The sequence below is a fragment of the Panthera uncia genome, assembly GCF_023721935.1.
Source record: "Panthera uncia isolate 11264 chromosome C1 unlocalized genomic scaffold, Puncia_PCG_1.0 HiC_scaffold_4, whole genome shotgun sequence".
Taxonomy (NCBI): domain Eukaryota; kingdom Metazoa; phylum Chordata; class Mammalia; order Carnivora; family Felidae; genus Panthera; species Panthera uncia.
In genome coordinates this window covers 97,361,935-97,377,187 of record NW_026057585.1, presented here as the reverse complement: position 1 = coordinate 97,377,187, position 15,253 = coordinate 97,361,935, and the positions used below count along the sequence as shown (strand labels likewise).

Below are 15,253 nucleotides of genomic sequence, written 5' to 3'. Positions count from 1 at the left end.
CAAATATTTGTTGGGTGGTATTGAACATCATCTTGCCAAGCGAAGGATCGGTATTTCTAGGTATGACATTTGAACGATATCAAGGATAAAACTGGTTCTTTATTAACTAGTCTCATTTGAGCTAAGCAGGTTGGTAAATTTACCTGAGTAGAGCTGGAAGCAGCCCTTTGTGACTTTCCTGCTTCCAGCTTTTCTTCCTTTCTTATGCATAAGCCTTATTCTTTAATATCTCTTACTAAAGTTCTCGAACCGGAGGGCTCCACTACTTTCCTATTTATGATCTAACAGGAGCCATTCCCCCCTGCCCTGTATGTAGTCTCACTTGATCCTTTTTTCTCCCCCCCTACTTAGCGGATGAGGAAGCTCCTGATTATGGCTCTGGAATTCGACAATCAGGAACAGCTAAAATATCTTTTGATAACGAGTACTTTAACCAGGTGAGAAGCCTTCTGGAAGGAGAAAAACCTCAGAAAAGGAGAAAGTGGAAGACAGGTTTATAAGGAGGGTGTTCACTGGAGAACCGTTCTTCTGACTAGAGTCACAAAAGATGGGTAACCCCGGGGTTGTTCATAGATCATGGGACACATCTAACACTTACAGAGGTAAAGGGGTATTTATATTTTATTGTATCGCCTTTTCTCAGGCAGCTCTCAATGCACATAGTTTTCCAGTCACCGTTACTTGTTGGGCAAATAGACATAAGTAAGGAGATTGGGGAAAACACACTGCCGTGCAGCTTGATCATCCGCCTGCTCCTGCCTGTTTTCAGAATGACTTTTCTTCCGTGGCAATGACTCGTTCTGGTCTGTCTCTGGAGGAACTGAGGATTGTGGAAGGGCAGGGTCAGAGTTCTGAGGTCATCACTCCTCCAGAAGAAATCAATCGAATGAATGACTTGGGTACGTAGACAGAGTTTACTATGACTGGGGACATTTTCAAAGAGGGGAAAATATTGAGCACTGTCAAGGGAGATGGTTGCTTTCATCCACTGGGAGCGGAAATGCTCTGCTCTCTCCTCTTTGAAAGGTGGTGTGCATTATTTGGATCACCTGTGTGCTAATTTGACCCTCTTTAGATTTGAAGTCAAGCACTTTGCTGGATGGTAAGATGGTCATGGAAGGGTTTTCTGAAGAGATTGGCAACCACCTGAAACTGGGCAGCGCCTTCACTTTCCGCGTGACAGTGCTACAGGCCAGTGGGATCCTTCCGGAGTACGCAGACATCTTCTGTCAGTTCAAGTAAGCCGCCCCCGGTTCCGCCATCCTGGCTGTTGACCCAGTCCTCTGTGAACCGCAGGATGTACCACATATGTGACGTAGTACCGCTCTCATCAGGTACACAACCAGCAGTTTCTGAAATAAAGGCTTTCTTCACCCCAGATGGGACTGCTACCAGGCACGTAAAGTGGTATGAGGGAGAGTTAGCCGTGGGGAGGAGTGTGACCGTGCATCTGCCACAGGGTTCCGCTGTGGCCTGTCCCCTCTGCCGGCAGTACAGGATCTGATCTAGATAAGCCTGTTTATTAGTCATTCTAATGCTCTTCGTGGAGCAGTATCTTACCAATAAACAAGCCTGAAGGCAGTGAATTGTCCATCCACCAATTATGCCTGTTCAATACTGACTTAAATAATATAAAGGAGAGTAAAATTCCACATCAGCTGAAAAATAGCTAGTATGTGGAGAAGATGTGACGGGTTTGGCTCCTCCTCCGCTACAAGCTCTCTCCAGCCTGTAACCCTCTTGAGCCCTGGAATTCTTTTTAAGACCTCCCTCGGAAAACACTTTTTTTGTCAGTCTTCAGTTTTATTTATTTTTTTTTTTAATTTTTTTTTCAACGTTTTTTATTTATTTTTTTGGGACAGAGAGAGACAGAGCATGAACGGGGGAGGGGCAGAGAGAGAGGGAGACACAGAATCGGAAACAAGCTCCAGGCTCCGAGCCATCAGCCCAGAGCCCGACGCGGGGCTCGAACTCACAGACCGCGAGATCGTGACTTGGCTGAAGTCGGACGCTTAACCGACTGCGCCACCCAGGCGCCCCTCAGTCTTCAGTTTTAATGCCTTCAGTTTTACTGATATACATCAGTATATCTTTTCAGTACTTGTGAAGGGCCACAGAGAGTGACATCTGACCCGCCCTGTTCCAGCAGTTGGCCCCTGGTGCCACCACGAGGCTGCTCTAGAAAGTTCTGCTGTCCCTCTCCCTCAGAATGTGCCTCGGCCTTCCCAGGCATCCTAATGCAGTTGCCAAAGCACCGCCTTTCTAGAGATTTTAGCCAAGTCCTGAAGCAAACGTGATTACTGCATAGTAGACCACTAATGTCATTTGCTCTAACTCATAGTTGTTGTTGAAGTATTGATTTTGCCCATTCAGTGTGTTTTCACTGGCAACCCTAAGTTAACATGGGTGGGGGGGGGGTGCAATGGAGTTTGCTAGATGAACCAGTTGCTTTGAGCTTTCATCGTTATTCTTGTGGGGCAACTGGGATATTTTAGGAAACAGACCTCCTTGGTTGACGGGCACCTGAAATGTCAGTAATGTTAGGTCGATCTTCTGTCCTAACATCTCCAAAGAGAGAGCAGCATCTCTACCTGGGGTCGGCTCTGGAGAGGACGGCATGTTGACTCATGTTGAGAGAAGATTCAGATTCTTCTTGAGCTATTACGGACTCTTATCTGGCTTGTGTAGAGAAGACACGGCCGTCAAGCAGTATGGACGATTTCATGCATGACAGTGTGGAACCCCAGGATATTTGTACCTGCTGTAATCATAACATGGAGGAGTATAGACTGCAAATCAAGCGATGCCCCCGGAGCCTCTGGCACGTATGGTGTATGGTCTGGATAGGAAGAAATCGGAAGGAAAAAAAGGAGTAAGGTGTACAGGTGGGAGAGAAAGAGAGGGCTAAGGAGGAGAGTGAGAAGAAGACCAATCAGGTGCGAGCGGTGCGGAACGCTTCAGTGCCGGCAGCAGGTGGCATCTGGGATGAGGAATGCGGGGCAAAAGTACACCGCTGCCCTCAGACTCCGTGAACTGATTTGGAAGACAGGGAGTTCATAATCCTGGTTTCGGCACCCTATTCGAAGTATTCGTTCCTTTCCCCGCCTTGTTTTCTTGTGGGATGTCCTTCCGATGGCTATTTCTGTCTGGGAGTAAGTCTTTGTGTTGAGTTTTCTTTCATTCTCTACCTCTTTTCATTTCAGGCTAATAGGGAGGAAGAGAGAACAATAAAAACTCACAGTCTGTGAGAATAAGCAGAGTCTATCGCTTCACAAATATTTCAGGAGTATCTTCTGTATCTGGAGCACTGTAGGAGATACTCGCTGTCTCTCGGGGAGACAGGCATGTAAATACATTATTTTAAAGAGTGAAATTGCTGTCGAGGAGAGAACGGGTCCCTAGTGCTGTGGGAAGACAGAACTGTTTGGGTGAGCTGGGGAAGACTTCCTGGAGGAGCTGACATTTAAACCTAATCTTTGCAGGTCTTTAGGGAGACTCCTAGGCAAGAATGCCAAACACAGGCTTTAGCACTTCCTTGTAGAAGCCTGAATATGCCACATCTTTTCTACACAAAATGATTTTATAATCTTTTTTTCTCAGTAGAATATGTTCCTACAGAGAAACAGTAATTCCCTGAATTCACTCTTGCTCTGCTATCTGAGGTCTTGCATATGCGTTCAGGTGGCTAAGTGGTCAGCGTCAGTTAATCTTTCGGTCATTTTTGAAATAAAATCTAAAATGCTATCTGAGTGATCCTGGAAAACGTGCATTACAAGGAACTACAAATTACTTGGCTCAGTGAAAGCCTCTGCTGAAGTAGGCTGCTTCTTTCCATACGATCCAAGTCGGGTTCCTACGACATCGATGTTGATGAAACTGGTTAATGTGAAATTCACGTGTCTTATTTTTTTATTAAGCTTTTTGCATCGCCATGATGAAGCGTTCTCCACCGAACCCCTCAAAAACAACGGCAGAGGAAGTCCTCTGGGCTTTTATCACGTGCAGAATGTAAGTGGTTTTTGCCAAAGGCCTTGCAGGTTTGGGGGCCCCCATAGCTGCTGGTGTTAGGCCCTCGTCCTGTGTGGGCAGCCTCTGGCTTTCTCAGCCCAGGAAGGAGGGTCGTCCAAACTGCTGTGCCTGGGGTTGGGCATGGGGGGGGTGGGGGGAGCTTCCTGGTGAGAATAGACAATGGAGGGAGTGGCTAGAGCGGTGAGGTCATCCTCAGCGGACCGTGCAGCCAGCCTTCCCTGTGTAACAATGTGGGGGTTGGTCTGCCAATAAAATCTTCCATCAGTTTGAACGTAGTGAGTTGTTTTTAGCGTTTCCTTCCTAGAAAAATAAGCACACTTAGTAGGAGTTTTGTTAAAGTTAATGTATTATCCTTTCAACTAGAAGATACTTACGTTGCTCAGTTGCAAATAAGGTTAAAAAAAAAAACTACGTTATCTTTTGTAGCTAAATTAAGATTCAGTCTGTTTTCCTTGCAGCTGATACTATGATTAACCCGTTAGTGCCCCTTACAGCTCTCTCAGACGTGGAGTAAGACAACAGAGCTTCTGTCTCTTCCAGGAAGGGTCACCCAAACTCTGTTCGGAAGTCGTCATCCTCACAATAGCTAACATTCTTTGAGAGCTTATTTTGTGTCAGTCACTGTTCTGAGACACTTGTGTGTCTTAATTCGTCTAATCCTCACCTTTCTACCGCAGACCCTCATGACCCCCAAATGACAGCTGAGATAACTGAGGCGCAGAACAGTTAAAGTCACTCACCAGGGTTGCAGAGCTCACAAGAGGCAGAGATGGGGTTTAAGCCCAGAGCGATGTGGCTGTGGTGTCTAGGAGATTCGCTCCGACCTGAACCGCTCTCCTTCTCTTGTTAACCGTATTCACTGTCTAAAGTCCGAGCGGAAAGGACAGCTCTAAAGACGGAACGGCCAACGCGAAACCCACTTGCTTTATGTTTAATTGCATGAGTATGAGCGTGCGTGTATCTGAGAAATACTCACGAGGATAGTGTGCACAAGGACTGTGCTGACGCCACCAGGGAAGAGTGATGAATCACAGAGGGTTGTGTCCCCGAAGAGCTTAGGATGGTAGAGACATAAGACGCGTATTGAAACAGCAGTATCACATGGCCTAGAGACCTTGCTTATTAGCAAGGTATTTGTTAAATGCAAAGGAAGTAGAAAGGAGGGAAAGTTATTTTCATTAACAGAAGGATACTTTAGGTTACTTTTTCTGTGGGGGCAGGGGGCGGGGTTGGTAGTTGGGTGGGGAAAGGAGGTGGGAACTTTCTGAAGGATGTAGCGTGATAAGAAAAGGTGGGTCAGACTTGGTTATGTACCTGGTGCCTTGTCAACAGGCATGGTTTTCTCACTGTCGTTACTATTCAAGCCAGGCCTGGAAGTCTGCGAATGACTTACAGGCACAGAGACAGGAGCAGGCCTTACAGGCAGGGCGATAGCCTGCGCAGGTCCTCAGGCACAACAGGGGAGAGAGGAGCGGCAGGTGAGTTTATGCCAAAACAGTAAGTGTGTAAAGGGCAGCAGGTGGCGGATGACGGAGGGTCTTGAAGGCCTAAAGTTTATTACTAAAGTTGCTTTAGAATGAAAACCAGTGCGGAGCCCCTGTCTTGGTGTGGGAGACCCGCAGAGTCAAATCCCCAGCACACCCTGGCTACTCAGAAGTGCTAAAATTCTGACTGCAGCAAAAATGTGTGTTTGTTAGAGTAATTCATTCCCTAATCTAGCTTGGCTTTATTCCTCATTAGATTGCAGTGGAGGTCACGGAATCATTCGTGGACTATATCAAAACCAAGCCGATAGTATTTGAAGTCTTTGGGCATTATCAGCAGCACCCGCTTCATCTGCAAGGACAGGACCTTAACAGGTTTGGACCAGAGAAGCAAAGATTCTTGTTGCTGATGTTATCGTTGGCCTGTTCTTACTGTCATTGCCACTTGACGGGAAAAAAGAAATCTTTTGCGGGACTCAGAGAACTGAAGAACAGTTTTCTGTGGTCCCTGATAATTTCCTCTTTAGAAACGTCACCACCTTTTTTCTAAGCCACCGAACCACTAATTTAGGTAGAGCGCATTGAATTTTGCCCAGCTGACCTGGGGTGCTACCTCTTTGGTAGGAAGAGACTTTGAATAGGATAGAGAGTTGAGGTGATGCGACATGAGAATTCTGTGTAATTGTTCCTAACTAACCCAGAGCTATATGAAGCATGAGCTGTAAGTAGAGACGTTGAGAGCGATGACGAGAGCAGCAATGGGGCCTTTTGGGAGATGGCAGAGTGTCCGTGTTAGCAGAAAACTTCTGTTTATTAACTGGGACACCCAAGGGCACTGTTGTTAAAATGTCTTAGCCTCAGTTTCACTGTGTGGGGTTATATCTGGTATCTGATACTAGGCCTCATTTGCAAGTGCCAGGGATCCGTTTCTAGAGGGGATTTAAATACGCCATTGATGGGACCCTTTCTCAGTCTTGAACTTTGTCCCCTTCCTTTGCAGCCCGCCTCAGCCATCTCGACGCTTCTTCCCTCCGCCCATGCCGCTCTCCAAGCCAGGTGAGCCCTCCTTGGGGTGACACGGCTCTGATTCTGATGGCTTTTCAGATAGAAACCATTGCACATTCCCGCTCCACTTGGTGTGTGCTTACGTATTCCTGTGTCTAGCAGGAGCTGGGATTCTTGGTTCCTGGTTTAAATGGGAAGTCAGAAACGATAGGGCTCTCTCTCCCTGCCAACTTTCTGGTCTTCTTATTACAGATTTGGATAAGCTCCCTGTCCCTAAATCTCTCTGCTTTTTGTATGTAACTCCTCATAACTGATTGGCGACCGCGCGTTTCTTTGCGTATCAAATGTATTCTGCATGTTCATTCATCTGTTTTGCTTTCTCTTCATTCTCATCCTCTCTCCTTGTTGCCCACTTGCCACCTTCCCACCCCGCCCACACTTGCTCTCCACCTCCGTACTGCTGCTCTCCATCCTGCCTTCAGACCATGAGAGAAAGATTGAGCTGATTCGGTTTCTCGTAGCTGACTATGTGAATGTGCATGTGTTGGACGCGGTTTCTGAGCACGCCAACGCGCTTGCTTCCTCCGCTGTCGCCACCTTCCGGGACGGGGCAGGCACATCGCCCCCTTTCCTCTCTCTGCCAGTTCCCGGCTGCCAGAGTGAGAGGGCACCTAAACGAGATGGTTAGTAGCCGACTTAGCTCTGCCTTAGATGTAGAACCGTCCTCCGGGCTCATCCTAAAGCCTGGCTCTCTGCGTACGAAACGCTGGGGTTTCTCCTTGCTGCTTGACCCGAACGTAGAGTCTAGCATGTTGTCAGGATCACGTTTCCTTTGGAGAGATGTGAGGACACACCTTCTCTCCTTGTGCCTCTTTCACATCGCCACATAAGGTGAGGGCCTCATTGTGTTTGCTCGTTTGGATTCTTTGTAATGGTATCTTTAATTTTCAAGAGTTTTATTAGCGAGTGGGTTTTGTTTTTGTTTTTTTAATGCTTCTGATTTCACTTTCTGACCCATCAGGTGATCACCAGAATCAGTGACACTATTTTTTTCTTGACTAGTGGAATTCAGCTGGAGTGAATAGTGCAGACAGGCTAACATTTGACTGGTGCTGTACGTATTGGGCCCCTTTAGATACTTCCTGGGTATCTAAATACCCAGATACTTCTTGGGTATCTAAATACCCAGGTATCTGTGAGTGGCTCTTCACGATACCTTTTCAAGAGAGCGGGCTAAATATTAATGATCTACGTTTTGTAGATGAGGAGACAGACTCCCAGGGATTAAGCAACTCAACCCAAGTCACATAGATAGTTAGTGATTGAACGGTATTAGATCCCAAGCCACTGGACTCTCACTCCAGTGCTCCCAGGTTCTGAGCAGAGAGCGCTCTTTGTATTGCCAGATTTTAGAATTTCTGTGTAGTGTTTCAAAATACCCACCATGTAGAATTTGGAACTCCTGGAAATACTGTGTTTTTGGCTAACTTATTTCACCAGTACAGTTAATAATATGGAATTTAAATGTGAAGAAAGTGTGTAACATAAGATCATTTATAGAATCCTGTATTTGCATCTTGGACCAGGGGTTCCTAAACTTACCCACACATTAGAGTCCCTAGAGGGGGTTCAGTCTTCTTGGCGGACTGGGTCCCACCCCTGGAGATTATGATTTACTTGCCTGGGCTTTGCTTTAAGATCCCTGGGTGACTCCAATGCACAGGGAGGTTTGGGCACCACTGGGTGGGAGCACGGGAGAGAGAAGAGAGCCTGTGACGTACGAGGCTCTGTCCACACTGTCTCTCCCACAGTGTTACCATGCTACACATGCCAGAACATAATGACAGTCTAAGGAAGGTTTTTGAATAGTTTTGTGAGCACGTTCACTCTGCACGAAACCCGTTTTCTTGTCAGTGGATACTGTTTGTTGAGAGGCAGAAACAAGCTGACTCTCCATTTTCCCAGTTCTCTGAATTTAGAGGCACTAATGCAGTGGATGGTGACATTTTTCCGAGTCTTCTGCATTGAAATGGAGCCCTGACTTTCGTTGCCTTTTTCCCAAGTGTGTCCTTGAAGAGAAGTTTATACTTTTACTAAGCAGACTCGGACCAGATTTTGACATTTTCTAAAAACTTTTGAAAGTTCCAGCTACCAAGTTAAACACCATGAGCAAAACCAGCCTTGGCCAGAGCATGAGCAAGTACGATCTTCTGGTTTGGTTTGAGATCAGTGAACTGGAGCCTACAGGAGAGTAAGTCCAACTTTCTAAATTTTTAAACAAGGGCAAAGTTTTTCAAAATTAAAAAATGCAGTTTTGAGCCTCTCTGCTCATATTCAGGTTAATGAATCATCGTCACTGTTGACTTCCAGTTTTGAATTGAATTTTTGGTGGTGTTATTCTTTTGAATTAGATGTTTGTCAAAGAAGGGACTGTCCAGAATACTAATTTGCCTTCTTGTTAGCAACAGCAAGAACGTGGAGCCTGGCACCTTGTATGAGGGAAGAAAACTTACACAGTGGGTTTTAATAGCAGCAGAGCAAAGGGAATCAGAAGCATTTTGTGCATAATATAGTCACAACTTATCTTAATAATCTCAGTGAGAGGATTTGAGGGCAGGATGTTTCTTTAGACCAGGGTTTCTCAGCCTTAGCACCGTTTTGGGCCAGATAAGTCTCCGTCATGGGGGGCGGTCCTGTGTATCGTAGGATATGTAGTTGCCTCCCTGGCTTCTTCTCACAGGGGGCCAGGAGCACCTGCCTTCAGTGTGACAACCAAAAATGTCCTCAGACGTTACAAAGCACCCCCGGTTGAGGTCTGTTGTCCTAGATGAAAAGAATCAACATCAGCTTACTCTCTGTGTGTGAGCTGCGTTAGAGCGAGTGGTGAATATAATTCTTGTTCACAGTTGTCTCTAAATTGCGTTTGCAAAAACACAAAGAAAGATCCCATTCCTGGAACAGAGGCAAGGGGCTCTATTGGTTAATGTAAAGGGTAAGGAAAAAATGTTATCCTAATGATCCTCTGTTTATAATGCTGAGTACCACCCTTACGATCATCTCCATGAAACATTTTTTGTGTTCCTACTGATAGGAGAGTCTGGCTGTGTCAGTCCCATATTTCGTTGTCAGTAGTGACACGGCTTTAAGAAGCTGTACTTTCCGTACACAGACCTGTAATGTGATTATAACTTGCGTCATGAGGGAGAGTTTCTACTGAGTTAATTGCTTTCTGATCCTTAAAAACTACCTGAAATCTGAAATGACCCCTTTCCTACCTCCTGACACTTGCTGTTGCAGTTGTACATTATTTATAGAATATCTGTCATGCAGGAGGCTGGGAGGGAGCCCAAAATGTTACTGTGCTTTGAGCACTTGGGTCTAGTAAGGGGGATATGGCACGGATACGTGAGAAGGTTTATTAAATGCAAGTGACCGTGTGACTCACTGAATGCCCAAATGGTGAGGAAGACCAGGGAAACCGAGACCACTGGGGGATGTCGCAGCAGAGAAGACCTTGCGGGCGGAGCCCTCCGCGCAGGCGTCCCGTCTCACTGCTTTCTCTGCGTTTCTGTTCTTCTAGGTACATCCCAGCCGTGGTTGACCACACAGCGGGCTTGCCCTGCCAGGGGACATTTTTGCTTCACCAGGTACTAATGAGGGAGCCAGAGAGGGCCTAGGAGAGAGCCAAAACAGAGCTCTTTCTGTGTCTCTGTTTTCCCTCTCCACTTTAAGCAGATTTGGGGATCAGGAGACGTTGTACTTTTTTTTTCTTTTTTTGTACGTTTTTTAATGTTTTTCCTCAGACCTTGGCTTGTATTATACCGTTGCTCATACGTAGAAATACATTTTGAGAGACCTATTTTGAAAAAGACTTTTATTCAACTACTATAATTTGTGCAGCTCGCATGTCATTTTATACAATTTCATTTTCTTGTATATAGTTTCCATGTTTGGAGACCGTAATTTTATAGTTAAAAGTCCTTAATGGGGATAGAGGATGGAAGTTGCAACGGACTAAAATCTGGCCATGAAATACAGGTGTCCTCCTTTGGTAAATCAAAAGTGGATTCGGTCAGTGCTCCGACATGCCTATGCCCGGGGCGCCTGGCTGGCTCCGTCCGCGGAGCCCGTGACTCTTGATCTCGGGGTTGTGAGTTTAAACCCCACGTCAGGCGTAGAGATTACTTAAAAGTAAACTCTTTAAGAAAATGCTTATCACCCAGGTGGGCGTAGGAGCTGAGGGTCTCATATTCTGGGTCTACCATCCAGCCGCTTGTTCTTAAAGCCATTCCAGAACCTGGCTCTTCCTCAGTCCCCGGCCCATATCCCTTTGTTTAGAGTAACCGTGGAGGGGCGCCAAGGCGGCTCAGTCAGTAGAACGTGTGACCGATCTCAGGGTGTTGTGAGTTCAAGCCCCACGTTGGGCGTGGAGCCTACTTTAAAAAAAAAAAAGAGAGAGTGGGGACAGCATTGCCCCCTCTCCGTTCCTCTCGTCTTGCCCACCCCCACACCACGCAGTCCAGAAAGCAGCACACAAGAGGAAATCCTAGACTGTCCCAGCTAAATTACAACCCTGCTCCGTTACCTAGGGCATCCAGCGAAGGATCACGGTGACCATTATCCATGAGAAGGGGAGTGAGCTCCATTGGAAGGATGTTCGTGAGCTGGTGGTAGGTGAGTACATTCCCTCAGCTGAGGACAGAGCCAGGCTTTTTAGAGGAACACAGGGAATGTGCAGAAAGAGTACTGGAGAATATGTGGCCTAGAGTTTGAAACTACTCTTTCTCAACTCCCATCATTAGGGATATGTTATTCAACCAGCCATTATTTTTTTAATGCTTATTTATTTATTTTTGAGAGAGGGAGAGCAAGAGAGAGCGAGATTGGGGGAGGGGCAGAGCGGGAGGGGAGAGAGTGAGAGAGGGAGAGAGGGAGAATCCCAAACTGGCTCTGTGCTGTCAGCACAGAGCCCGACACAGGGCTCAATGTCATGAACCGTGAGATCATGACCTGAGCTGAAATCAAGAGTCAGATGCTTGACCAACTGAGCCACCCAGGTGCCCCGCAACCAACCGTTATTTTACTCAGCTACCGTGGGAATGGCTCTGTTTTAAAGCTTCTGAGAGGGCATAAGAGAAGTGTCTGCTCATTGTAAGCCTGCGGTTTTGTTGAGGAGACGACATATGTATGTGCAAAGCAGTGGGGGGACGCCTGGCTGGCTTAGTCAGTAGAGCATTCGACTCTTGATCTCAGAGTCATGAGTTCAAGCCCCATGTAGAGTGTAGAGATTACTTAAATTAATAAATAAACTTTAAAAATAATAAATAAATAGAGCAGTTTGATGAGTAAGTGCCAAAATGAGGGCAAGTGAGAAAGACCCCGGGCTGAGAATTAACAATAGAAAGGATCCAGGAGGATCTTAACAGATGTGGGAAAAATTAGAAGGTTCTCATTTGTCTTGTTTTCCATACACAGAAACATCTTGAAAAGAGAGTCAGGAACATGTCTAACATGCAGATGGCTAGAAACCCATGGCCAAGGTCTCCTGATGAGAAGAAAAAACTGGATAAACCGTATAAGCTTTAGAGTCCAAGGCAGGGTTCTGGATCCTGTGTTGCCATGGACCCCTTTGGCAGTGGGGTAGCCTCAGAATTAATGTTTTTAAATGTAGAAAATAAAGTACGGTTGACCCCTGAACAGAGTAAGGGTTAGAAGTGCAGTTGGATAGGGGCATCTGGGTGGCTCAGTTGGTTAGGCATCCGACTTCGGCTCAGGTCATGATCTCACGGTTCGTGGGTTTGAGCCCCTTGTCGGGCTCTGTGCTGACAGCTCAGAGCCTGGAGCCTGCTTCAGATTCTGTGTCTCCCTCTCTCTCTGCCCCTCCCTCCCTCCCTCCCTCCCTCCCTCTCTCTTTCTGTCTCTCAAAAATAAATATTAAAAAAAATTGTTTTGAAGTGCAGTTGAATATTTGCATATAATTTTGACTCCCCACAATTTAACTGCTAACAGCCTCTTGTTGACCAGAGCCTTCCTGATAACGTAAACAGTTGATTCACATGTATTTTGTATGTTTTATGTATTATGTACTATATTCTTAAAGTAAGCTAGAGAAAAAAACGTTATTAAAAAAATTATAAGGGCGGGAGGGTGCACCTGAGTGGCTCAGTTAGTCAAGCGTCCGACTCTTGATCTCAGCTCCGGTCTTGATCTCAGCGTCACGAGTTTAAGCCTTGCTTTGGGCTTCACACTGGGCATGAAGCCTACTTTAAAAAAAAAAAAAAAAAAAAAAAAAAACCATGGGGGAAGAAAATCATAAGAGAAAATATATTTACAATACTATCCTGTATTTACTGAAAAAACAACTGTGTGTAAGTGGACCCATGCAGTTCAAACCCGTGTTGTTCAAGGGTCAGCTGTACATAGGGTTACAAAGGGAACTAGTGATACTGAGATTGCTCAAATACTAAATAAGTTCATAGTATAAGCTTTTCTTCATATTAATGCATTAAATGCATTAAAGAAGCAGCAGGTCTAATTTCTATCACTCAGAGCGGTGATGAATGTTGAGATATTCTACCTTAGTATGACATGAAAACATCTGATTTCTACAGGGATAGAGTCACAGCTTCTGCTGATTTTCCTGTGGATTGTCTCCTCCCTTCATAATTGAAGGAAATGCCAAATTTTAGTCAGAGGCTCATGAAAATAAAGTTGTAATTTTTTTTTTCTCATTCAAGCTCATGGACCTCCTGAATTTTATACATAGACCCCTTGAGTATCTGTGGACCACATTAAGAACCCCTAGAAGGGAGATTGTACTCTCTTCTGTCTAGGGCAGTGGTTTTTGAAGCTTTTCTTTTTTATTATTGTTTTTTTTATTTTAACAAACTCTTGTGTAGTCCTTACTCTATACCAGGTACTTTTCTGAATGCTCTAAAAATATTATTTAACATAACAAATACATAACATGGTTTTAACAATCATGTAAGGGAAGAATTGCTAATCACACTTCATAGAAGAGGAAACAAAGACTCAATATGCCTAAGCTTCACAGCCAGAAAGTGTTAAAGCTGAGATTTGAATCCAGTCTAGCTCCAGAGGCTGTGCTCTTAGCCTCTCTGCAGTACGTCCCCTAGTGTTCACTGGAAAACAGAGTTGTAGGATTTTGAACAGGAAAGTGGTGGGGCTCCTCCGTGGCTCAGTCGGTTAAGCATTCGATTTCAGCTCAGGTCAGGATCTTCTGTAAGTTCGAGCCCCGTGTCGGGCATCTATGTTGATGGCTCAGAGCCTGGCACCTGCTTTGGATTCTGTGTCTCCCTCTCTCTCTGTTCCTCCCCCACTCACTCTCTGTCTCTCTCAAAAATAAATAAACATTAAAAAAATTTTTTAAGCGGTATAATGAAGGCAGTGGCTTCAGAAGTCTCTGTAAGGTGAGTGTGGGGTGGATTGGAGAGGGGGATGAGGTGAGCAGCCAGGAGATCAGTGAAATGGCCATCGCAGTGTTCCAGATGGGAAGGGGGTGACCTTTGTGAGCAGGAGGTGGTATGAGAACTAGAAGTTGAGATGAGCATGAGAAACTCCAAACAAAGAGTCAGTAAGGTTTCACAATTGACCAAATGTGGGCAGGAAAGGGAAGACAACAGGGGGAAGAGTGGAGGACCATTTGGTGGTTGGCTAAGTGACCCTTCCGGCACCCGAAGGTACACAGGTTTAAAAGTCTCTCTTTGGCTTAATGAGTTTCTGTTGTGTTGTTAAGTGTACCCCTGTCCTAGTTTCTTTATTCTTCCTCGTAGGCCGGATCAGGAACAAGGCTGAAGTGGATGAGGCTGCGGTCGATGCTATCCTCTCCCTAAATATTATCTCTGCCAAGTACCTGAAGTCCTCCCACAACTCCAGCAGGTAGGGCCCCTGTGCAGCGTGATGAGTCAGCCCGTGCAGGTTGACGCCACACCGTTAGATTCCCCATTCACCGGTGACTCCTGTCCAGGGGCAGAAACGAATTCCTCTTTCACTTCAGACATCCCTTTTCTCCCTGCCACTCTGCTCTCCAAAAGTAAATAATTGTGGAGCTACATGTATGTGGATCTGTTACCAATACTGAGTGAAAATACTCTCTCCGGGGTAGAGTTTGAGTAGATGAAATACAGTCTTAGAGACGAGAACAGAAAAAGAAAATTCAGCATTCTTCCCAAGGGTTTAAAAGCATAAATTAATTATTGCTGAGACTAGGTGCTCTCCTATGAAGTGGTTGCTGTGGGAAAGGTCTGTCTGTCCTAAGTGTCATGGAAACGTGCCCTCCTGGGCCCAGCAAACCCTCCTGTGTTTATGCTTTGCTGCTGCCAGCATAGGCTCCAGGATTCTTAGTATTTGCTTTTCATTTTCGTTCACTTATAAAGGAGATAAATTCATACGTATAAACTCTTCTGACCAAGGTTATCTGCTGTAAATAATGAATTTTATTTTATTTTTAATTTTAAACTGGCTTCCCTTAAAATTCCATTTTATAATCAAGTGATGACAGACAATGCATAAAGTACATAGCCAGTCTTCTTTCCCGTGTCAGACTGGAGATAAATCTTCTGGGCCCCTTACGTCCCCAGGAAAGGAGTTCTGTCACTGTGCACAGAGACTCCATTCCTGTATGTAGCGATGGCTGGGAAACGGGTGGCTGTGTCTGCAGATGTGGGCTCAGGACACTGCCTTTGCATTACAGGAGGACTTCTGGATACTTCTGT

General features: G+C 45.6%; 1 protein-coding gene across 6 annotated transcripts in view; it reads left to right on the top strand.

The window, feature by feature from the left end:
• Positions 1–15,253, top strand: part of KIF1B (kinesin family member 1B) — a 151,126-nt gene that overhangs the window by 107,660 nt on the left and 28,213 nt on the right. For all 6 annotated transcript variants that reach the window (XM_049618126.1, XM_049618127.1, XM_049618131.1 and 3 more), the window contains 10 exons: positions 352–437; positions 770–899; positions 1,076–1,238; positions 3,918–4,008; positions 5,770–5,888; positions 6,514–6,569; positions 8,661–8,769; positions 10,099–10,165; positions 11,108–11,192; positions 14,312–14,417. In XM_049618126.1, the coding sequence (XP_049474083.1) occupies positions 352–437; positions 770–899; positions 1,076–1,238; positions 3,918–4,008; positions 5,770–5,888; positions 6,514–6,569; positions 8,661–8,769; positions 10,099–10,165; positions 11,108–11,192; positions 14,312–14,417 (1,012 nt within the window). The remainder of the gene's footprint in view (positions 1–351; positions 438–769; positions 900–1,075; positions 1,239–3,917; positions 4,009–5,769; positions 5,889–6,513; positions 6,570–8,660; positions 8,770–10,098; positions 10,166–11,107; positions 11,193–14,311; positions 14,418–15,253) is intronic.